Source organism: Nyctereutes procyonoides, unplaced genomic scaffold, assembly GCF_905146905.1.
Source record: "Nyctereutes procyonoides isolate TBG_1078 unplaced genomic scaffold, NYPRO_anot_genome, whole genome shotgun sequence".
Taxonomy (NCBI): domain Eukaryota; kingdom Metazoa; phylum Chordata; class Mammalia; order Carnivora; family Canidae; genus Nyctereutes; species Nyctereutes procyonoides.
The window spans coordinates 31052158-31077181 of NW_026575049.1; the positions used below are offsets into that span (position 1 = coordinate 31052158).

Consider the following 25024-nt stretch of genomic DNA (forward strand, 5'->3'; position numbering starts at 1 on the left):
TCTTTGTTGTGAATTTTCCAGAGCTTCTGGGACCCTGGTGTACTTCCAGAGCTTACTGGGTTCCTTCCCAAATGTCCCAGGGTTCTTTCATGAGAAAGAAGACCCCTTAGGCCCCAGAGCATCTGTACCTCTGACTCAGAGCATAAAAGCAGGGGCATGGCCCCACACAGTCATGGATATCTTCGCTCCAGTCGCAGTGCACCACAATGGGAAAGCTTAAATGTTGAGCGTCTGTTTCCTCATCTGTAATGGGGACACTGGTTGCCACCTTCTCTTGCTGCGGTAACCTCAGACGTTATCAGCACGAAGTACCCAGCGCTGCACAGATCCATAGCAGGCCCCACACAAAGCATAACTCTGCCTGCTGTCAGAAACTAGATGCTCATCTTTTCCCACCCCTGCTCGAAGGGTCGATGTCAGTTGAGCAAACACAATTGCTGTTAGTGGCCTATTCGTTTTCATTCTCTGTGGAACTGATTTGGTTTCACCAAATAGGCAAACAGGTTTCAAAAGCCTGGGTCAGAGCTTGTAATTGGCCAGCTCGGTGACAATACAACCCTAATCAACCTGTGATTTTATGTACCCACACACTCAGCCTCGGCCTTTGATCTGTGGTCCTGGGCACTGGAATTCAGCGAGTCCCATACGCCAGAGTAATAGGAGAGGGCCAGGAGCTCAGGCATTTAACCCCGAGGTAATTAAGAGGGAGAAAAATGAGTCATGTTTATAAAGGCCCACAGTCACATCAGAAAGCCCTGGGCAGAGGGCAAGGTAGTGCAGCGGCACAGGTGAAACCCGCGGGGTATAATTCATCCCTTTCTTTGATCTTCAAGTTTTGTGAGTCACAGAGATTCTCTGGGACAGTTTGGAAGCTCAGTGGGGTCTGAGCAGGAAGAAGAAAAACTCAAAGTATGGAAAAAGAGGAAGGTGTTTTTTTTTGGGGGGGGGCAGGCAGCTAAGAGAGGATGATTTTCTAGAGATGTCATTTTTGCTTGGTAATCTCTCAGGCAGCCCTGTTGTAGCTGGATCCTGGGATTTGGGCAGCATAAGAACAGAGAGGAGTGACAGCTTTGGGTTTATCATGTCCCGGATGCACCTGCATACAAGGTGTGGTATGCTAAGTATCTTTAGGAAATGGAGATTTTACAGTAATAAAAATTTTTTTAAAAATCCATAGCTCTCTTTAGGGCCTGTAATGAAACTTTAAGTGGGGCATGTACAGGCTCAGGCCTAAGGGAGACCTGGGTACGAATTCTGACGCCACTGTGTCCTGGTTGTGTGACTTTGATGCACTTGATTATTTTACTCTTGGCTTGAACACATGTATCTACCTCACAGCGTTCATCAGATGGTGTATTACCATAAAGATAAGTATGATCTGTTGTTCTCATTGAGCTGCCAGCCTTTCCAGGAAACATTTGCTAAAACAATTACCAAGTACAGTATGACAGCTACGTGTTTTTCATAGTGATATGTACCAAAAAAATGTACGAACACCCTGAAGAAGATTTTGCCTACACACGGAAGGAGGCTTCTGAAACAGAGTTTTGAAGGATGAATAGGTGTTCACACAGGAAGAACTAAACAAATGTGGCCGTTATTAATATTTGTTCCTTTTACTCCTTTTTGCTCTCTTCCACTTTCTCCATTTCCTCCTTCCCCTCCACCTGCTGCTACTCCTTCATATTCGAATTTTATAGAGAACAAGAATGTCTGCCTGGAAATGTGCCAAGTAGGAAGGCAGGGTATTTAATTAGGGGAAAAAAATCATGATTGTCTTCTTTAGACGGCCCCTTCGTTTTTTTTTTTTTTTTTTTTTTTTTTTGGCCCCTTCGTTTTAATCGTGGTAGTCGGTCCTGCTGTGGGCTCTGTCCCCCGGTCCTGCTGTAGGCTCTGTCCCCGGGTCCTGCTGTGGGCTCTGTCCCCTGGTCCTGCTGTGGGCTCTGTCCCCGGGTCCTGCTGTGGGCTCTGTCCCCCGGTCCTGCTGTGGGCTCTGTCCCCGGGTCCGCCCGGATGCCTTTATTCCCCACGGACTCCCCGGTGCTCTCCCTGGCCGGGGACGGTGAGACCCCTGGGTGGTGACAGACACGCGGGTGTGGGCTCGGCCGCATCGCCCCGGCTAACCTGGTGTTTCTCCCCCAGATGGGAAGCCGGTGTCCCTGTCTCCGCTGGAGTCGCAGCCGCACAGCCCCCGGTACGCGGCCGCCGGCCCGCGGGAGCGCGAGAGCCTGGAGGTGCGCGTCCGGGAGGTGGAGGAGGAGAACCGCGCGCTCCGCAGGCAGCTCAGCCTGGCGCAGGGCCGTGTGCCTGGGCCCCGGCGCGGCAACCACTCCAGGACCTACTCCATGGAGGAGGGCACGGGCGACAGCGAGAGCCTCCGCGCGGGCATCGTGGCGGGCAACAGCTCCGAGTGCGGGCAGCAGCCGGTCGTGGAGAAGTGCGAGGTAAAGAGCACCTGCGCCCCCCGCCCCCCGCGGCCACCCCGAGGGTCCCCGGGCTCCTGCGCCCCCCAACCCCCCGGGCTAGTGCCCCGGGCAGCGCTGGCGTTAATGCCTCGGGCCCAAAGGTGCATCTCTCACGGACACTGACCTTGCCGTGTGGCCTGGCCCCTCGCTGAGCTGCTCTGAGCCAGAGTCTTTGCCATCTGAAAAATGGGCCCAAGAGGGGCCCACGCCTCGGAGATGCTAGGAGGACCCAAGGGGTGGAGACGCTTGCTTGCTTCTTGGCGGTTCGTTTTGACCCAGTCAGGGTTCCTGACCCTAGTTGTCATCCGTCCTGGGGATGCCTCTAACTTAGAATACAGTGAGAGTTGCGCCTGGACTCGTGGCCCTGTTGGGCAGTTCCCTTGGCCTCCTTCTCACTTTATAATCAGCTTCTGAAGTTCAGAACCAGACATTTGTTGCTCTTCCAAGGCAGTGATTTAACTTTATAGCTTAATAGCTTGCCCCCCCCCCCCCCCCCGTGCTTTCCTTCCCTGTTAGTGACTCTTTGGACATTTGGAAAACTTACCACCTCTTCTCCGTACTGTCCTCATCCCGCTCATTTGTGCATCTGTGCTTATGTCTGCACTGAACACACACACATGCACACATACTCGTTTCCTGCTGCTTCCAGTTCCCAAGGACAGGAATTAGAGCACCCCTGTCAAAATCAAGGCCTCTTGTGATCCACACGTGCCTAAGTTCATATCCCAGCTCTGGTGGTTTCTGCTGTGGCTGCTTGAGCAAGTATCTCATGAATAAATTTGAGGAAAAAAATTCTGCTTCACACAGAATTTATGAGAAGTAAATGGGATGGGTCATGTAAAGCCACAAGCAGTGCCTGGTACATAGTATGTTTTTAATTATGGGTTTTGTTTTTTTGAGAGAGAGTGTGTGCAAGCAGTGGGGGTGAGGAGGTGGTCAGAGGGAGAAAGAGAATCCCAAGCAGGCCCCACAGTCAGCACAGAGCCTGATGCATGGCTCAATCCCATAACCCTGAGACCGTGACCCAAACCTAATTCAAGAGTTGGATGCCCAACTGACTAAACCACCCAGGTGCCCCATCAATTATGGTTAATTTTTATTATTTTTAGTTAGATACATTACCTACTGCTGCTTTATTCCATTTCTGGGCCACATCATCAGAATGAGACTTCACACCCCCCTGAACACTCCTGGCAAACTGTAATATGTTGCTCATGTGAGGGTAGTTATTGTTGCTGATACTATACAGTCTGTGACAAGGGAATGTGGAGCTTACTAAGCAACATAGACTCTATTCTGGGGAAGGTCAGTGGTGAATGAGGAGAACCCCAGGCTTTAGTAGGATGTCTCTCAGTTTCTGAAGCCTGGTTGAGGTGTGGAGAGGTGGACAGTGGTGGATGGAGGCTGTCCGGTGAGGAATGTACACATGAGTATGAAAAGTGTGAAGCAAAGCCTTGTCCTAGCAAGAAAGAATGCAGGACATGGGGAGGTGGTCAGTCAGGAAGCCCAGAGAACCCGAGCCAGGAAACAGTTACACTGGATTATCATTCATCCTTCATTCTAGTCACTCAGCCTCTGTTAGGTGTCTCACACTATTCTCTGTGCTGGGAAACATCAGTGAACAAAAAACAGCCCAAACTTCCCTTTTGTTCTCATGTTGAGATGGGACATAGAGGAAGAGATCAAGAAATAGAGAAATTCAAACGTCAGGAGGTGTTAAATGCCACACGTTTATTCAGCCCTGCCCACATGCCACGTCCCATCCGTTCATTCTTCCACAACCATCGACAGTGGCCTGTGGTACTCAATCTCTCTCCCTTTTTAGATCTTTGAAAATGAGGACTCAGCCGTGTTAACAGATCCCCCTGCTTCAGGCTGGTCTGGGAGGACCCTAATTTGAAGAACTTCTCTTCTTGCCTGAAAGGCGGCTTGCTTGCTTTCTTGCAGATTCTTTGCTCACAGGTTGTGACCCTGATGTCTGCTCAGAGTGGGTGATGGAACCCTCCACCTAGGTGGGACAGCTCAGAGGGAGGAGGCATATGTACATTATCATGACTAAGACTCAGAATCAAGGAGATGGAAAATGGAAATGAGAAAGGAAACAAAAGGGGGAGGGTGGGGGACCCAAGTGGGGCAGAGGGAGAAATTGGGGCTTTCTTTTCCTACCATGGGCTGTCTGGCCAGCAGCTCCCCTTCCCCGTTCTGTTTTCTGAGAGACGCCTCCTATTTCTGCCCGGAGCGTTCTGCAGAAGAGTGTAGACAAAACAGCTACTGAAGCTGGGAGACGGGAATCTCAGTCCTGGCCTCATTCCCAGCGTAATAGCTGTGTGGCACTGAGCAAGTTACATCATTTTTCTGTGTCTCAGTTTCCTCGTCTGTAAGTTACCAATAAAAATCAAGTTCCTGCCTTGTTTGTATTATGTCAGTGGTGACAGTAGATACTACAGCTGGAGGCAAACTCTAAAATACTTGTTACTGGCATTAGATTTTACTGTGAAGTATCTAATCCCAACTAACAATGGCTTGACATCTAATTTTTCTTTATGCTCAAGAAGTCTGGAAGCCTTTCAAGTAGGAATGTCCATTTTGGGGATGCAGGCTTCCTTGATGTTTCACTCAGCTTGCTTGACTGGCATTCCCAAGGTCCTCTCAGTGTCCATGATGGCTGCTGGAGCTTTGGTTATATCTCCACATTCCAGCTGGCAGGAAAGCAGTGGGGCTAAGACGGAGTATGCCACCCTCCTTAAATAACATGCAGTTGACGTCCACCATCCATTCCTCTAGGAGCACGCTGGTGGAAGAAATTTGCTGCAGCTCCCATCTAGCTGCAAGGGAGCCTGGAAAGGGTAGATTTTCATTCAAGAAAGCCACGTTCTCTGCTAAAATTTTGGAGTTCTGCTGCTAGAGAGAACAGATGTTATAGTCACAGTGAATGTTCTTTATCACATGGATTGTGCCCAGATTTGGTGGTGAATTAGAATAAAATATCAAAAATGCACATTTGTGGCACCCACCTTAGACCTGCTCATCAAGATTCTCTGGGTGTAACCTGCAAGATATGAGCATTAAAAAAAATTGGTACAAGTGATTTAGAAATAATTTAGAAATAGAAATTTAGAAGCCACTGCTTGAAGCCACAACAAAAATGGGGTTCTCTTCATTCTCATGATCTGATGAAGCACAGGGATGAAGTAGCAATATAGGAATTCAGACCTAGGGGACACCTAGGTGGCTCAGTGTCTGAGACCTACCTTTGGCTCAGGTCATGATCCCAGGGTCCTGGGATCAAATCCCACATCGGGCTCCCCATAGGGAGCCTGCTTCTCCCTCTGCCTGTGTCTTTGCCTCTCTCTCTCTGTGTCTCCCATGAATAAATAAATAAAAATATTTTTAAAAAAATGGAATTCAGACCTGGCAATTGTTGATTCTTATCATCTCTTTTCAGTCATTTGCACCTGAGAATTAAAAGCTTTAATCTTTTGTTTTTCTTCTCTTTTCCTGTCTTGATAATGTTACTTCTTAGACCCTGCAAGTTATTTTTGGTAGAATTGTCTGTGCTGAAACCTGGGTCCTGTTCAGAGCTTGCACAGATGAATTTGAAAGTTGATCTGCTGGCAGCTTCTTTCAAGGTGGTCTCCTCTGGGAGCACATTGGCCTAGAGATGCTAACTTAATAGTCATTATTATGGTATAGATACTTTCTCTGTCTCCATCGTTTGGTGTCTTAAAAGATTTTAGCAAAGAAGCCATAGAGGCAAACAAGAAATGTCAGTGGAGTCAAAATGGAAGCCTCCCTTCATGGCGACACTTAGCGATTACAAGTGCTGAAGCCGGTCCTGACACCCTGTCAGAGCACAGCGCCTCGTAACTAAGGACATTGTCATCATTCCTTGTTGCACTGAAACTTCTCCGGGGTATGACAAGTATTTCTTGAAAAGTCTTCTGTAATGATGCCCAGGCTGTCAGTCGAGATATCTGGTGATGGAAACAATGGGCCCTCACCAGTCCTTGTGCCCTCTTATCGTTCCTAATTACATGGCCTTCAAAGAGCTGTCCGTTTTATTCTTGCCTTTCTCTGTTGTCAGGGCAGTGCTGTTTCAGTGATGACTGATTCCTCTGTGCCCCAGAACTTGCAGCAGAATAATCCTCTTTGATTCCCCCGTGGGCCCGCCTGTGTCTGGATATGTGTATTTTTCTTGACTTTCTGGTTCGGGTCTATTCCGAGAGTCAGCTCTGGTACAGCGGAAGTGTCACAGGATCCAGAGTCCAAATTCCTGACCACGAATCTTGCTTTGTTGGTCATTAGTCATATGACCTGGAGTAATTGAGTGACTCTCTTAGAGTCTGTGTCATCCTGTTACAAAATGAGAATTTATGATATGTTCTTCCCCCTGCAGTTGTGAGGATGAAACGGGTTAGCAGGTGGGAAACTAACTCTGTATGAGCATCACATACCCTTGCACTGGGTGTTCTTGTTCCCTGATTCTGCCTGACGGACACTTAAAATGTCATGGCTTCAAACAATACCAGTTGTTTTATTAGCTCTCATGGTTTCTTTGGGACAAGGATTTGGGAAGGGCTATAGAGCTGTACTGGATTGGTGTTCCTCACACACTTGTCAGTAGTTTGTGGCTGGAGCTGAACAGTGAAGGCTGGAGCAGTGGGCACCGGCCCCGCCTCCCTCTTCCCTGTCTATAGACTTGGGCCTCTCAGCGTCTATCTGTACAGCTGGTTTGGGCTTCCCTCCAGCATGGCGCCCCAGGGCAGTTGGTTGCTTCCATGGCAGCTGAAGACTAAGCACAAGTATTCCAGTGACCAAGGCAGAACAGAAACACTTTTCCGGACCTGGCCTCAGAGTCCCATAGTGTCACTTCTGCTGATAGTGTAACCTTTTCATGGACAGAGGCTCAAAGGCTCACCCAGTTTCACAGGGAGAAGCACACACGCCATCTCTCAGTGGGAGGGGATGTCAGGAATTGGGGGATGTACTTTGATACAACAGCAGTTGACACTGTTACAGTGGGAGGTCAGGTGAATGGTTCTCTCTGATGTGAGACCAGAAGTTACGGAAGTATGTCTCTCCTACTCCACGCTTTGAGCTTCATTTCTTGGTAGTAATGTCATAGTAATAAAAGTTAACATTTACTCAGCCTTTAAAGTGGATCAGACACTATGCTAAAATTTACATAAAATAATTTACATAAAATATCTCATTCAAACCACACAGCATACTTTCTTCATTTTACACATTAGAAAACTGCTAAGAAAGTTTCGACAATTATTTCCAAGTCATGCTACTGGGTGGAGGGGGAGCTCGAATTTAAACCTAAGCAGTTTGCTTCCAGAGCCTGTGCCCGGAGCCCCTTCCTTATCGCTCTGTGAGTCAGAGCACCTGGGATCCATGCTTCCGTGAGCTTGGAGCCCCAGCTCTCCTCTGTGCCTGGCAGATGCCTCACCTTACAGGCTGTGGGTAACCGGGCGTGAGGGAGGGGGGGTCACCTTTCCCCTTGGGAGCTACAGCAGCCCCACGGGGGTAGTCACATTACTCAGTAGGTTGAGGCAAGGATGTACCTGTTCTTTTAAAAGAAGTTAGGTTGAAAATTGCCTTCCAGATTGTGACTGTGACTGTATTTGTTAGCTCAGTGTACTGAGCTAGCTAACAGGTGTACTATTTTGCTTTAGGCATTACATTTAGAAGACTTGACACTTTGTATGTTCATTTTCTGGACCCCTAAAACCACAGTATTTCAATCTATTGCTTTTACTTCATTTTTGAGGGTTTTACAAACTAACTCCTCAGTGGAGGGGTTTGGGGCCTCCCATATTTACATTGTTATTGGAAGATACTCTTGTTGCATCTGGTTTCACGTTTTATTAGCCTCACAGGTTGTCTTCTGGGCTACCCCAAGGATCTAAATCTGCTAAAGTATCTTCCCTAAGTGTCAGGCCCTGGAGTTAGGGAACATGATAGCTGGAAGGAACCTAGTAGGATTTTCTTTTTTAAACATTTTTTTATTTATTTATGATAGTCACAGAGAGAGAGAGAGAGGCAGAGACATAGGCAGAGGGAGAAGCAGGCTCCATGCACCGGGAGCCTGATGTGGGATTCGATCCTGGGTCTCCAGGATCGCGCCCTGGGCCAAAGGCAGGCACCAAACCGCTGCGCCACCCAGGGATCCCGTAGGATTTTCTTATGCAGGGATTTTCAGGAACCCTAGCTCCTAAAGTGGTTACTACCTAGTAGTAGTACCAGACTACTAGTCTGGTAGTTAGTTATTGCTTCATACCCAGTTATCCCGAAAACCCAATGGCTTCAGATAATGAACCTTTATTATGTCATACAGTTTATGAGAATCAGGACTCTGATTCTGAAGCAGCTAAGTAGTCCATTATATCTGGAGGGTTCTCATGTGGTTGCAGTGAAGTTGTCTGCTAGGGTTGCAATTATTGGTGGCTTGTTGGGGCCTGGCAGATCTGCTTCAGAGATGGCACACTAGCGGGCTGGGACCTCAGTTCCTTAGGATTATTTGCATGTTCTCACACTGTCCCTGAGGAGGGGATCCAGAACAAGGCAGAGGCCATAATTTTATCATGACCTGCCTTTGATATCATATCCTACTAGTTCTGCCAAGCTCTATTGGCCATATAGACTGACCCTGATACAGCATAGAAGAGGCTATATCATGGCTACATAAGCTGGCAGGGATCTTTGGGAACAGTCTTGGAGCTGGCTACCATACCATGCCCATGGCAAGGGGCCCTGCCCTGTCTCTTGCAGCCTCCTGTCCATACTTACTGCAAAGGAGTCCTGCCCTCATCTGTTTTCTCTGTCATGCTCTCTTATTACATTTTATTTTTTAAAATGTGCCATTAACAACAACAAATAAAGATGCAACCTTCTCATTTCAAAGATAATGAAGGTAAAATGGAGCAAAATAAAAGGTCTGTCCTAATTTTGCACAGTTGCTACCATGGCCCAAATGATGGTTGATTCCAGTGGCTCATCTCCTCCCTCCTGTGTCTTCTGCCCTCTTGTATGGAGGAGGATGAAGGCAGTTCCAACATTTGACAAAACAGAGGGAATCGGGCAGCTCCAAAAGCCCTCCTTTCAGCTGTGGGGGAAAGACAATCCCAATCCTTACGTGAAGGAGAGGCAGGGTGAGGGCAGGAGGAATGAAACTGATGCCTGACTTTCAGGAGTATTTAAGCTCAGGAACATAGAGTCCATCATACTGTAAAACTTTTATATTAATAGTAATTGATACTACTGATTGCTGATGCCTATCTTCTGTGTGTACACAATGCCAGATTCTAAGTCCTTTACATGAATCATCATTAATGTGTCATTAATGTGTCTAGCAGACCTTGACAAATTTTTATCCCTTTTTTACAGATGAAGAAACTGAGATCCCAGCAGGTGCTGGTATGTCTTGTAAGATGGGGAGGGGTTTGATATGTGAGGTGAAGCACCAGGGCATCCTGAACTCTGAGGGCTCATTATGGAAACAAGGAAACCTAGTGGAGTCATCCAGCTTGATCACAGCACAGACACTATGAAAGAAGGAGGCGAGGAGGGTGTTGATCATGTCTGCTTTCACTTTTTGTGCAAATATCAGACACTGCACTTGTGCATGTGTTAGCTCCTGGACTCTGAATCATTATAAATTTATAACTAGGGAAGCTTGAGCTTAGTAGGGCCACATAGCTAAAAAGTGCATGTCTACATTTACAAATCTCTTTTGTTTTTAATTGTGGTACAGTAGGCCTTATAACATGACATTTACTCTTAAAAATGAACTGTACATTTCAGTAGTGATAAGTATGTTCACATTGTTTTGCAACAGATCCCAGTAAAACAGTAAAACAGAAAGTTTTACTTTCTTATCTTGCAAAATATACCTGTTAAACAGCAAAATTCCTTCATTTTTCTCTCTCCTCACCTCAGCCCTGGTAACCACCATTCTACTTCCTGTAAATTTGTGTGCTTCAGATCCTTTATATAAGTGGGATCAAATGGTACTTGTCTTTCTGTGACTAGCTTATTTCACTTAGCATGATGTCCTCAAAGTTCACATTGCAGCACAAGACAGGATTTCCTTCCTTTTTAAGGCTGAATACTACTTTATTGTCTGTATATACACGTTTTGTTTATTGACTCATCTGACAGTGGAAACTCGGATTGCTTCCACCTCTTGGCTGCTGTGAATAATGCTGCTGTGAGCATGGGTGTGCAAAAATCTCTTGGAGATCCTGCTTTCAATTTTTTTGGATATATACCTAGAAATAGGATTGCTAGATCATATGGTAATTCTATTTTTAATTGTTCTAGGGACCACCATATTCTTTTCCACAGCAGGTGCACCATTTTGTGCTTGTGGTAATAGCACACAAAGGTCCTATTTCTCCACATCCTCATCACACGTAAGTCTTAATCCATATACTATCCTGCTTCCTCTGCTAGAGAAGTTGACTGCAAACAGATCATCCCAAGGACTTTGAAAGAATACATCATGTGGACCCTTCTCAACCACCACCTTTGATTCCCTGTCCCGAATCACCTCTGGTTTAGTGTGCTATGATGTTGCATGTGCAGGCAGTCTGCAGAGGCGTGTCCTTGGGGCTGGTGCCTGACGATACTGAGGGGTTTATTGGAGGTGGCTCCATCTCACAAACCTGAGATCATGACCTGAGCTAAAACCAGCAGTCAGACACTTAAGCCACTGAACCACCCCGGTGTGCCCCTGTTTTTATTTTTTTAATTGAAGTATAGTTGACAAACAATAGGAGGTGTCCACTTTTGTCTTCTATAGGGTTTAGACAATTCTGTCTTTTGGGTCTGTGGTTTAATATTTAGAGGAAGCAGAACTCAACCACTGGCTTTACAAAAGAAGTAGAGATGCCCTGGAGGTTTGTAAGATGATTTTAGGTGGCTCATCAGCAGTATATTTCTTTCATTTTAGTAGTTACATGTGTGTTTTATTGAGACAGGATAGTATGGGTTTAACAGCAGGGCTGTGAGTTCAACCCCTTGATTTGCCACCCATTGGCTGAGCCATGGGGCCTTGGACAAGACACTTAACTACCATATCTCACTCTTCATCCTGAATTTTGGAAAACTCTGGATATTAGGAGGACTCTGTACAGTAATCGCACCTTATCCATGGTTCTGATGTCCACAGTTACCTGTAGTCAGCTGTGGTCTGGAAACAGGTGATCCTCCTCCTGATGATCCATCAGGTTATTAGTAACCTGACAATGTGTCAGAGAGCCCACATCATTCCCCTAACTCCATCTCCACACCTAGGTGTTCCATCATCACCCATCATCACAAGAAGGGTGACTGCAGTACATGGTACATTAGGATACTTAGAGGCCACATTCATGTAACCTGTTACAGTATATTGCTAAAAATGTTTTATTTTTAGTTACTGTTGTTAATCTCTTCCTGTGCCTAACTTATAACTTAAGCTTTGCTATGGGTATGCATTTATAGCAGAATACATACATATATATATATATAGGGCTTAGTACTATCCACAGTTTCAGGTGTCCACTGGGGGTTTTGGAAAGTGACCCCTGTGTACCACTGTATATAGAAATTCTACGCTCCTCCTTGTATAGAGGATTCACCAAGAATCAGAGCAGTTAAGTTACTTGCACGAGGTCACGCAGCTGGCCAGAGGCAGAGCTGTCACCACTACCCAGCTCTCCTAATCTGTCTCTCGTTCTTTTATACAAGTGCAGAGGAAGGTCCTCTCTATTGGAGAGGTATTGGAAATGGATCCTTTGAACACCCCTCATAGTCTCAGTATGATCACAGCTCACATCTTGGTTGAGTTTTTACCAACATTCTTGAAAGCACTGAGATAGAGCAATGGTTCTCGAAGTGTGGTCCCTGGACCAGCAGCATTGGCATCACCTGGATGCAGGCAGTCCTCAGGCCCCCACATCAAACTTCCTGGATCAGAAACTCTGGGGAAGAGTCCACTGCCCCCCCCGCAACTCTCCCCCCCCCCCCCCCGCCAGCCCAGTCCCTACCCCTCACTCTGAACAAGCCCTCCAGGGATCATGATGCACGCAGTTTGAGAGCCACTTACTCCTTGTTCTCAACAAGCCCTCAAAGGTGAGTAGTGTTGTGTCCCTGTTGTGGACGGGAGGGAATTAAAGCACAGAGATGTTGAACAACTTTTCCGTATGTTGTTTAGGTATTCAATAAACAGCGTCTTGTCATTAAAGACCCCTTCTCCCACTTGCTTGTCTGATGCACAGCCTCCCAGAGAGGTACCCATTTTTATCTCCATTGTACAGACAAGTTGAGGAGGTCGAGGGACATTAAATGACTGCTCCATGGTCACATAGCAGCAGCTCAGCTTTGACATTGCAGCTCAAACCAGATCTCTTCATTCTTGGTGCATTTTCCCCACAAAGCCACCTCCACCTCTGTCTCTAGCTGTGTGCTTCTCCACAGCCACCTGTCCTGGGAGGCACCTGCCTCCTCACCCCTTGCCCCCAGTACAGAAGTCTGCAGCTGTCCTCAGAATACGGGCTGAGCCTGACTTTTCACGGCACAGAGGCTGGTGTTGAGATGGATGTCCCCTCTCCCTCCCACCCCACCAGCAGCCTGCCCAACAGGAGATGCTCACAGTAGGCTGTGCCTGCGACGGAATGCCCTGAAGAGAGTGCCAGGCCTTCTGTGTCACTACTTCTCATGATGTTGCTGGGGGGGAAGTACAGCGGAGCACAGTATTGATTCCTTCTACCAGGGTCGCGCCTTGCCTGCCATCCCTTAGTTTCTTCTGGCTTTCTTTTGGGACATTTTTCCCCTGCATCCATATTTGAGAAAACCACTCTGTGGAGATTTTTTGTGTGTGTTGGGGTAGGGGCAGGGGGTGCAAGAACACGGAGAATGTTCTCTTTCAGGTTCTGTTGAAGGCTGACCAGCAGAGAGCTACAAATCCCAGCTGGCCCTGAATGTCAGGAGTGACGATTGCCCTGGTCAAGTCACCTTTGCTCTTTGAAGCTGCCTGGCATCCCCTTGGTCTAGGCGGGGCAGGCTACTCTGGCTTACGAGGACACTGAGCTTACCATCATAGGAGCCTTCCCAAGCTCTGATGGAATTGTCTGTTTGGTGTCTTTCTTCCTCTTCCCTTGACCCTGGGGGACTGATTCACCTTTCTGTCCTCCAAGCACAGCACAGTGCTTGGCATGTCGGGGATTCTGGAAATGCCCATGTCATGCCTAAATCCTTCTACAAGTCCTAGAAGTAAACGTCTGCTCACTTGACCTTAATTCAACTATGTCATGTCTTCAGATGCAGCGTGTGGCGTGTGCTGAACTCCAGAGTCAGGACTAAAGGGAGTGAGCGGACGCTCTGTGGGCTTCCTTGGAAAGAACCTGTGATCCATGTGTCTGAGAATTTTGTCAAGCTGCTTAAAATTTATAAATACAACTTAGGCATTCTCAAGTTTGCTCTGTTGGTGTTCCTCTGCCTTGTTTCACCTTAGTGATCAGCAATTTATGTATGAATGCCTCTGACTCCTCTGTGCTTCCCTTCCAGACACCAGGACCAATGTGAGGCTCAGGAAGAGTCACTGGAACTGGCCAGGCCCTAGAAGGAAACTGATGGCACACTCAAAAGGAGCTGGGAAGGGTTTAAGGCAGGGCACAGGCCTGGGAGCCAGCGAGGGTGGTGGGGCCCCTTGGAGGGAGTCACTACAACCCCTATGCCATGGTGTGTGAGGCAGGTAGAGCCCAGGAGAGCCAGAACTCTGGGAGAAGGTTTATGAAAGGTGTGGGGGATCTGACTTGTCTTTGTGCCTTCCCTCAGGCTTCCCAGGGACCAAATTCAACCAGAAACCAGAGCTAGTGGGAACCCAGTTATTCAGGCTGTAAAGGTCAGGTGCTCAGGTACAGAGCAAATTAGAGAAGACTAAGAGTGAGGTTGAAGGAGCAAATATGATCACCGCCAACCCCCATCTGACCTTTGTGACCGGTTAAGGAGAGTATGATATCTATATAAAATATAGGGAGGAAGGCTTGGGGAGTGGCCAGTGGTCACTGAATCTGATACTCAGACCCTTCACTTTGATGAGAGTGTCATTGAGGTCGTTGGTCATCTTCAAGTCACTTCACTGAAACGCTAAACATGGACTTTGTAGCTTCGAAACCAAGTGATGGTGAAACCATATTTGTGACTCTGCTCTTTCAAGGAACGTTCATCCCTGTCTCGTTCTCTCCACCCCGAACCCCAACCCCCATCCCATTCTTGGCATTTGCTTCTGTCCTCACAAAAGTTGGAACCATCCAGAACTCTTCCAAGAGCAGGTTCACAGTGCTCCAGTTTTCTGCATTCCTGGGTAACAGGGCCGTGCTGCTACGGCTCCAGATGATGAATTTATTCATGGTGGCAGGTGTATTGGATGAAACTAAAGAGATTGGAAAATTATGTAAAATGTTTGAGAATGTGCACGCTTGTGCTTACATTTAATGGGCCCATTTTAAAAAGCCCCTGAACCCTGAAGCCAAGACAAAGTTTGATATCTCAGAGGCCGCGTGTTTAAATATTTGTGATTCCAAAGAGCCTGATTCAGCTTTTATCCATTCTTGTTCCCTTCCTGGTTATGTCTCCTGCATGCAAGCATTTTCCTATTCATTTCCTCTGTGATTTAAATGGTGACAGTTGCATTTCGCATTACAGTCTTTCATCCTGAGTCTTTGGGAGATATTATCCAGAGATAAGCGATGGTGTCTTCATTTTACAGATGGAGAAATTAAGATATGCACAATATGGTCTAATTTTATGCGAGACTAGGTCAGGCTGGTAGCTCGAGGGTCTGAGTTTCCCTACTCTCCCCCCCCCCCCCTTTCTTCTTTCTGAAAGCCAAATTTCCTCCCAACAGCCCTGCGACTTTTGGGGCAGGATAATTCTCTCTTGTGGGGGCTGCCCTGTGCCTTGTAGGGTATTGAGCAGCATCCCTGGCTTCTGCTCACTCGATGTCAGTAGCCCTGCACACCCCCAGACTTTGTCAGATGTGCTGGGCAGGGCAAGGGGGCGACTTTTGCGTCCTATCAAGAACCACTGCCTTCCAGCAGAAGAATTTTATATCCTGGCCATCAGAGATTGTGAGTCAATGGGTCTCAGGTAGGAATGAGGCACACGGTTGTTTCAAAAATATTTCAGGTGTTTCTGATGTACTATCCAGGTTCAGAATCTCTATTCCAGGTTTGGAATCTCACCTGTCGTAGCCTGAATAAACTTCCCTCAGTGATGTCTTGGGTGGGGTGGTGGAGTAGGCCTGGGAATCATAGATCATTGCCCTGAAAGCCTGTAGGGGAGTGACTAGGATGTCAGACCTGCTTTTTTCTTTTTTCTTTTCTTTTCTTTTCTTTTTTTTCTTTTCTTTTTCCATTTTTTAAAGTAATTATAGACTCCTAGGAAGTTGTAAAAGTAGTACATAGAGTCAACAGAACCGTGTTTTGAACTGGCTGATTGGAATAACAGGGAGTGAGTAGTTCTGAAGATGGAGGGCCCCTCTTGAGAAACTTCCTTTTATTAGGTTTTGGATGCTGGAGGGAACAAATGTGTTCTGCAGTACTCCCAGGACGGAGCGAGGTAGGGTGATTTCAGTTCAAGGAAGGCAGTGCTTTGGTAAAAGGTACAACATTGGGAGACATGAACCTTCTATTCTTTGAGCTGTCTTGAGAGGCTGGGTGACTTTCTGTATGGGATGCTCTAGAGCAGGGCTTCTCAGTCTTCATCAAGTTTCTGAAGCTCACAGGGCAGCCAAGCCCAAGGGAGCCAGCCCTGCCTTGGGAGCCTTGAGATCTCACTGGAAGGGATGAGTGACCTTGTCTCCCGTAATTCACTTTCAGCACACCAGGGTGCCAAGGGACCCTGTTTGGGAAGTTCAGCTCTAGAGATCATCATTGCTGTGATTGGAATGCCGTGTGCCAAGCACCATAGACTGCTCTTGGTATCATCCCCTTATGTACTCCATGACATCCTGTAGGACTTGTATATCACCTGATGCCACTTTTTCCCCCTGGACTAAAGGACGGAGCCAGGGTTTGTGTCTGGAGCCTGTGCTCCAGACTGCTCAGATGAGATACACCATGAGGTTCCCTTCAATCTTGCCAGCTCTCAGTTCTTGGAATGATGTCCCAGCTGGGGCCTTTGTTGTTGGTGAACCTGTATAGATGTTTATGGGTCTCTGTGCTCAGTCAGGATCCCCTAACCTAGGGCATCTTTTTTTTTTTTTTTAAGATTTTATTTTTATTTATTTGAGAGAGAGTGAAAGCAAGCAAGGGGAGGGGCAGAGGGCCAGGGAGAAGGAGACTCCCCACTGAGCAGGGAGCCCAATGTGGGGCTTGATCCCAGGACCTTGAGATCATGACCTGAGTTGAAAACAGATGCTTAACCAACTGAGCCACCTAGGCACACCACCTGGGACTTCTTGCAAGAACATTTCCAACTCTGAGCCATCACTTCTCAGTCTAAAATCCCTTTCAGTTCTTTCTTTCAGGAAGTATTTCTTTCTTCTCTCTTGTTACCAGTTGTCACAGTCTTCCAGCTTGGGGGAAGAGGACTCACTGTTTGCTTGTTTGAGCCAATCGCCTCTTTTCTCATCCCCAAAATGTAATTGCAAAGAGCCTTAATGGTTTCCAAATGTTGATAGCTCCATAAACCGATTAAAAAGGCCTTAATAAAATGGTCTCACATTATTTTCCACAGCTGCAGACTATGCCCTTTGTTTTCTAATGATCCCAACAAGAAATAAGGGGGATTTTTCTTTTCCACATGGTCTGAAGCACTGGGAAGGCTCTCTTCCATCTGTCTAATGGTTTGCCCTGTTTTTTTTTTTGCTTCCCAGACGATCCACGTTGCTATCGTCTGTGCCGGGTATAACGCCAGCCGTGATGTCGTCACCTTGGTCAAGTCTGTCCTGTTTCACAGGTAAGTGTGGCTTTGGTCCTTTGTGGGTTCATGCCTGTGACTTCCTTGGGGGAAGGGTAAAGAAGAGCAGCATTTCTCATCAGTCAAAGCTGCTGTGAAAATGTGAGTTTTGCCTGACACCCTGAGGATATTTTTGGGTTCATAATGTTTAACAGGAGCAATCAGGTGCTATCCCACAATGTGTAGAATTGTAGCTCCTAGACCTAAGGGGACCTTCAGGGACACTCCAGATTTGAGGCTTGCATTTCTTCATTGTCTTCCCTGGCCTGAGATCACCAGCCTTCTCTGTTTACACATCTCTAATGACAGGTTGTGTTATGGACTGGACGATGTCCCCCTAAAATTGTTCTGCTGGAACCCCAGCCCATAGTAAAGAGGTAGTTCAGTGAAAGTGAGGCAGTAGGAATGAGCTATAATCCAGTATGATTGGTGTTCTGATAAGGGGAGGAGTTGGGGAGACAGTGTCACACAGAGCAGAGACCAAATGAGGACAAAGGGAGAAGATGCCTGTCTACCAGCCCAGGGAGAAGGCCTCAAGAGAACCCAGCCTGCTGTCACTTGGTCTCAGACTTCAAACCTTCAGAACCATAGAAAATAAGTTTCTACTGTTTAAGCACCACCCCCACCACCACTCCGCCCCCCCGCCGCCAGTCTGTGGTATTTTGTTGGGGCAGCCCTAGCAAATTCATAAGAGTTTGCTTGCTCTATTCCAATGTAGCCTGTCCCACATCTGGGCATCTCTGACCATCAGGAAGTCCTGTCTTTTAGGACAGTAAAATTTTCCAATCTGTGGATCCTAGCAGATCCCCATGCAAACAGCCATGCAAAGGGTAGATTCCTCTTCACCCTGGAAGTGATCCTGCCTCTCCTGAGTTATCTCTTGTCCAAATTAAACTGTCATTTGCTTCTGCTTTTTTTTTTTTTTACATGAACTTTCTTTTATGTTTTCTCTGTTTGGATTGATTGATATCTGGACCTATCAAGGGTGTATCCAGAATTGAGTTTGTAGTTCTAGCCAGTGTCCTCTCTTCTAACATTCTTACCAAGTGTCCTAAGTTCTAGCTCATTCTACCAAGTTCTATCCAGTTCTACCAAGTTCTACCCAGTGTCCTTTAACATTCTTACCGAGGGTTTAGATGAAGCTATCTATGGCTGTAGCCAAGATCCAGAAGGCTTTGAGCAGTAGGAACAGCCATGAAAAGCTCTTAGACCTCAACTAAATGAAGATCAATGTGAAGTTAATGCCCGAATCTAGCTGTCAGTGGCATCAACAGAGATGGGAGGCATGGTGGGCACTCCAGACCTGCCAGCCACGCAAGAAACTGGCTTTTGGTTCCCCTTTCTCTCTTAGACCCCCATCTGGCCCCTCTGTGATCAATTTGGGGGTTCTCTCTCTTAATATTTTTAATTCCATCCCTTTCTCTTCATCCTTGCTCCACCTGGCACAGTTGAGGTCTGCATATTTTCTCTCCTGGTCTTGGTTTTCCAGTCCCCACAGATCTAGCCTCTAAGGCCAGGTGGTGGTTCAGAAAGGCAAATCTGGTTTCTTCAAACCTTTCATTGGCTTCTCCTTATGGAGGGGAGAGAATCAAACTTCTTCACTGTGGTATAGGGACCATCAGGACCTGCCTGATGTCGTTCTCAGCATGCTTTCTCTTTCTTCCCCTTGTTGATAATTTGACTCTTCAGCAACACTGACCTGCTTGTGGCTTCTACCCTCTCCCACATGTGTCCTGCCTGTTGTCTTCACCATGCTGCTCTATTTCTTCTCTCCTCCATTTTCCCCTCCTGACTTTGCAGACTCCTTATCCTTCTAACAGGAGGCCCACCTGTACCTGTTAGTCAGCAAGAGCCCCCCTCCTCCCAGCCCATAATACCCTGTGCATTTTTATCATTGTACTTAGTACGTTTTATTTCCTTTATTCATGTTATGTCTTTTGTAGTAGAATATGGGACTTTGGGGGACAGAAATCATGCCCAATGTTTCTGTATTCCCATTATCTTAGTGAAGGACTTCACAAGTGTTAAATGCTCAATGTTAAATTGTTTATCTAGTGAATCTGGGAAACTTCATTAATAAATCACCTGAAGATGTATTTATTCGACCAGTTAACTAATCTGTCCAGCTCAGACCTGGTTCGATTACATGGTCCTGCCACTCTATAGCTGAGTGATTTTCAGCAGGTCATTTTAATTCTTTAGACTTTAGTTCCTAGGCCAGTTAACTTTTGCTGTGAATCCGTGCACCCTAAAATTTATTAGGTTGAAGACAGAATTTATTAGCTTAGTTGTTTTTACTGAACTCACCTGGGTGGGTGTTTCTCTGGGGTGCCCTACTATGCCTCTGGTCAGCTAGCAGGTCTGCTCCCCACCCAGGAGGGGGAGGGATTCTCTGCTTCCACCCTCCATCCCCTGCGGAGCAGATAAAAGAGAAATGAGTAAGCAGAGTAGAGAACACTGTGGGCTAGTGGTTGGGGCTCTCCCATCTCCTATTTGCTCTTCGCAGTTGGCACTGGGATTTCAGTTGCACATCTCAGAAGGAAATGGAAATACCAAAAAAAGAATGACCGAGTGGGGCTCAACCTCACGTTAAGGGGAGGATGTCTTAAGGGGAGATGGCCCTTCCACACTACTCCTGCTAATGTGTGGTTTTTGAGACTCCCTGTGATTCTGTAGCCTTCATCTGCTGCTTGAAACCAAGTGTTTTGTAGTAATTTCTAGGGCAGTAAAATTTTCCAATCTGTGGATCCTAGCAGATCCCCATGCAAACAGCCATGCAAAGGGTAGATTCCTCTTCACCCTGGAAGTGATCCTGCCTTTCCTGAGTTATCTCTTGTCCAAATTAAACAAGATAAGACAAGACCTGATTGGGTGGGGGCAAGATTTTAAAAAAATCTTTTTAAAGATTTTATTTATGCATGAGAGACACAGAGAGACGGTGTTACAGGCAGAGGGAGAAGCAGGCTCCCTGCAGAGAACCCAATACAGAACTCAATCCCAGGACCACGGGATCACGCCCTGAGCCAAAGGAGATGCTCAACCACTGAGCCACCTAGGTGCCCCAAGAAGACCCTTTTTAAGAAAAGAGGATTTGCATGATTTGTATGATTTCAGTTGTGCTATATCTGAATTACGGCAAATTTTAAAGCCATGAAAACGTATGGTATTGTTGGGTATAAATATTCTCATTGTTGCGTTAGCTACAAATCAAATAATTCCAGTAGTTGCTGAAACCCTGAGGAATCCCATTGAGTATAAACTTTTATTCCTACAGTCACTGTGTAGCACAAAGATGTTACATTTAAAAATAGCAGATTTGTAATTGGCTGCTGATGGCATGACATGCTTTCGTGGAAGCATGGGGATTTGAGAAGAAAGCAAATTCTTAGTATGCATTAGGAAATTTCTGCACTCCACGTCAGTGACTACTTTATCTTGGTCCAGATGACCACTTAAATCCCTCCCATCCTTGAAATTCTACAAATGAGAATGTCTGTGAATTGATGTGCTGGTGATAATGACTTGAGATATCAAGACAAAAGGACTTTTGAAAGACTTTCCGCTCAGAAAGTCCAGCTATAAATAGCTTCATTGCTTCCGAAGCACGTTATGGGGATTGACCAATACATGATTATAAAATACTTTGGCAAATGAAGTACCTTTCTAATGTTAATAATAATATAATAATAGTGGTGTAGAATGCTTCTTTTGGCTTTCACTGTTAATTACAGCAATTAGATTTATTCTCCAGACAGGATTTTCAGCAAATTTTCATTTAAGGCTTGCTTTGTTTCATCAAATCAATTTTACTTCTGCAGTATGCCTGGTGACAGTGGGCACACTATATCTTAAAAGATAGTGAAAGAGTGACACACAGGCACTCTTATATACTCCTACCAGAACTGGAAATTGCTATAATCTTTTGGAGAAGAAGTTTTATGATGTTATGCCCAAGACCTTGACCCTATATGACTAACTTCAGGGACTGTCTTAAGAGGATAATCCTGGCTACTGGAAATACTTTTTTTAATGACCTATTGCTTATGATCCTAAAAATTTGAAAAATACTTAAAAACAGTAAGACTAAATAATGGAACACCCTTTTGTAGTAAAGCATGTCCTCAGTTGGTCTTAAAAAGCATCTCCTCATATGGACAAATTGTATGATAAAATGACAACACACTTCAAAACATATGCATAATATTATTACATGGTGTCAGCAAAGCCACATATATGTCACATGTGTGCAGATGCACATAAACAGAATACCGGGGGCAGGAAGACTAGCCGACACCCTGTGTAAAAAGGGAGTTTTTCGTGTTATGCTTGGAGAGAGAGAAACAAAAATGATCTTGTTTTTGTTTTCTCTTTACATATATTTCTGGTCATCTCATTATGCAACCCCTATGATAAAGAAAAAGGGTGGATGAGAAAAAAATCAATACAAAATATATGTGAACAAGGGTTTACCTAATAGAAAAAAATAGCACATTATGTGTCTGTGTCACCTAGATGGAAGACTATTTCAAGAAAAATTGGGGGACATAACTCCAACCCCATTTACAGATAAACTGGGAAGTATAGCTGCTCTTCAAGGAAACCGAGCTTTTAGAGAGCGGAGGAAAAAAAAATTACGTAGCCACTAGGTGTTTACCTCCTGGGCAGAAAGGCAGGCCAGCTTGTAAAAATTTAATATTTGTTTGCGAGGATGATCTACTTACTCTCACACTCTACAGCCCTGTTGGCAGGAAGAAGTTGGGTGATTTCCCTTACTTTGCATATCAAGCAGCTGGATTTTTGTTTTGTTTTGTTTTTTTAAAACTTGTGCCCCTGAAGAACATGGAAGATAAAACAGCCTATTTGCGCCCAATATCTGCCTCTAATTGTGTTATTGCTTATTCAGGCTTAAACTTATTATAGAAGCAGTTTCTAGATCGTGACGGGAAGAACTTAAGATTTGAATAAAACAAACAGAAGTAGGTACTGATTCTGGGTGGCCCTAGTGAAGTCTCTGAAGAGCTTTGGCTTGTTCCCTTACATCTTAGAGCCCTGTTGGACTATCCTCAGAGATAATCTATGTGAAACATTTTCGTGTTTTGTGTATTGAACAAATACGAACCTAGCTCTCTGTGTGAAGTGTTTTTCAGATATGCATTTCATGCTGTTGTGACTCCGTGAGGTGGGTAGTATGATTGTCCCCATTTTACAACTGATGAAGCTATAGGTTAAGTCATAGCTCAGGATCAAAGAGAAGTTACTAGAGACCTCGCTTTGTACCCACTCAGTCTAGATTCAGAGTCTGGGGGGAGAAAAGTTACTATCTTGAGTATCATTATTCTTTTTATTTTTCATCATCATTTTGAGTGACCACATAGGGAATTGTTATCATTACTGTGATCTCTGTAATCACCCCTTTATCCCTCTGTCATTATCCTCACAAATGAAAAAGGAAACTGACGCTCAGAGGTTAAATAGCTTGTTCAAGGTCACTGGGGAGTCCTCACTTCTCCTCACATTCTGACCTGACCTTGGTTCTGCCAAAGCCTGAAAATGAAAGCCACAAGGCCTTTTGCTTGCCTGCTTGCTTTTTTTCTTTCTTTTTTCTTTCTTTCTTTTTTCTTTCTTTCTTTCTTTCTTTCTTTCTTTCTTTCTTTCTTTCTTTCTTTCTTTCTTTTTTTCTTCTTTCTTTCTTTCTTTCTTTCTTTCTTTCTTTCTTTCTTTCTTTCTCTCTCTCTCTCTCTCTCTCTCTCTCTCTCTGTTTTGTTTTGTTTTGTTTTGTTTTAGAAAGTTGCTCTGTTCCTCTCCCATGGAAAGCTTTTCTGATGTGATATAGACTTGTCCTTGAATGTTCCCACATTATCAATGCCACTTGTCCTCCCTCAAACCAAGAGCTCACATTGAAAAACCCCATTCTGGCTGCTGTGTTTTTCTGCAGTGAGTTCTATTAAATCGTTAAGGATAACAGATTCACTGAGCATTGGAGGTACTGTCACAGACTCTTTCTTTTTCTAGAATTGCAATTCCATTGTAAACTTAATAATTAGGGATTATTTCAGCTCAGATGTCCCTGTATATTTTAATAAAAGCAGACCCTGGATTGCCCTGTAGGGGCTGTGGCACATTCCTGACAAGAGAAGAAAGAAAAGCAGGGAGAAAGCTGGGGTTTAATCATCTTTGCTCTTTGTATTACCATATTTATTGCATCCCAACCTGGAACAGGGGAGCAGTTAAGGAAATCACAGAGGCAGCAGGAGCATTGCTCATTATGAGCAAAGTCTGCAGGCTCTGCTGAAGATGAAACATGCACTTGCTGCTTTCTTTGTTGTAAAAGTGTGATCTGGTCTGAATATAGACCAGGCTTAATGTCTGTATTGTTCAGACCCCGGCAAGCTACGTGGGACTGGTTGTATATGAAGATGTTCTGGCCTATTCACAAAAAAGCCTTTGCTCCTGGGCTTAAATCAGTGCTCCCAAAATGCATATAATTGATGACTGGTATAAAAGACTATTTTAGATGTTGTAGAAATAAATTTAAATAACATTGAATCCTATATCGAGAAATTATCTTTTTCTGTAAGAAAAAATTCTAAGTTCTCCTTTGCTTGATGCAGTTCATTTGATATAAATATATTTTTAATGTCTGTCTAACTCCTGCTATCTCCCTGTGAACAAAAGAGCAAGGGGTGAGGGTGGGGCCCTTGGCCTTTGACTGATTTTGGAATTTGAGCACCCTATCATTAAAACTATTTCTTACCTTCCTGATTAGGAACTAAATGTAAAATAAGACTCAGAAGTCACACATGGAGAATGAAAGTCCTTTTTATCACTGTTCTGAGCTGCAGGACATTTCTTCAAAATGTGGGCGCAGTAGGATCTTTTCTCAAATGCAGGCACGGTTGGGCTTTTTCTCACCCCCATTAGTTGGGTTTCCCTTCTGGTAGAGGCCAGCCCTGACACCTGCAGGCCTTCCTGACACAGCACACCATTGGCTGTATAGCCCAGCTCCCTCAGGAGAGAGAAGCCCAGAAACAGCTGAGCAGACCAGGTCTCTTTCCCTCCCCCAAACAGGCCACTTCCCAACTCAGGCAGATGAGGACGTGTTGGCATCTAATTCACATACCTAATGTTCACTCTTCAAGTGAGTACAGTCCATTGGTTTTTTAGTGTTCTCTGACTTGTCCAACCATCACTACTTCCTAATGTTAGGCTGTTTTCATCATCTCAGCAAGATCCCTTTGTCTCCATGAGGACTCGCTCCCCGTGTCCCCCTTCTTCCATCCACTGACAGCCCCTCATCTTTCTGTGCCTATAGATTTGAGGATTCTGGACCTTTCACATCAATGGCGTCTCTCATTGTTTAGTCTCTCATGAGTGGCTGCTTTCGCCGAGTACCACATTCTCAAGGTTCATCGGTGTCATAGCAGGGGTCATCGATGCTTCTTGTATTTGCGTTTCCAGTAATACTCCAGTCCACGGCACCACCACCTTTTGTGTATCCACTCAGCACATAGTGGTCATTGGGGTTGTTTCCATTTCTTGGCAGTTCTGGATGATGCTCCTGTGAAGGTTTGTGTACAGTATGGGTGTCCAACTAGGAGCAGGGCTGC

General features: G+C 45.5%; 1 protein-coding gene across 4 annotated transcripts in view; it reads left to right on the forward strand.

Annotated features, from left to right (window-relative positions):
- The window catches only part of LARGE1 (LARGE xylosyl- and glucuronyltransferase 1), a 525183-nt gene that overhangs the window by 233702 nt on the left and 266457 nt on the right, over nucleotides 1–25024 (forward strand). For all 4 annotated transcript variants that reach the window (XM_055328305.1, XM_055328304.1, XM_055328306.1 and 1 more), the window contains exons 3-4: nucleotides 2143–2444; nucleotides 17335–17417. In XM_055328305.1, the coding sequence (XP_055184280.1) occupies nucleotides 2143–2444; nucleotides 17335–17417 (385 nt within the window). The remainder of the gene's footprint in view (nucleotides 1–2142; nucleotides 2445–17334; nucleotides 17418–25024) is intronic.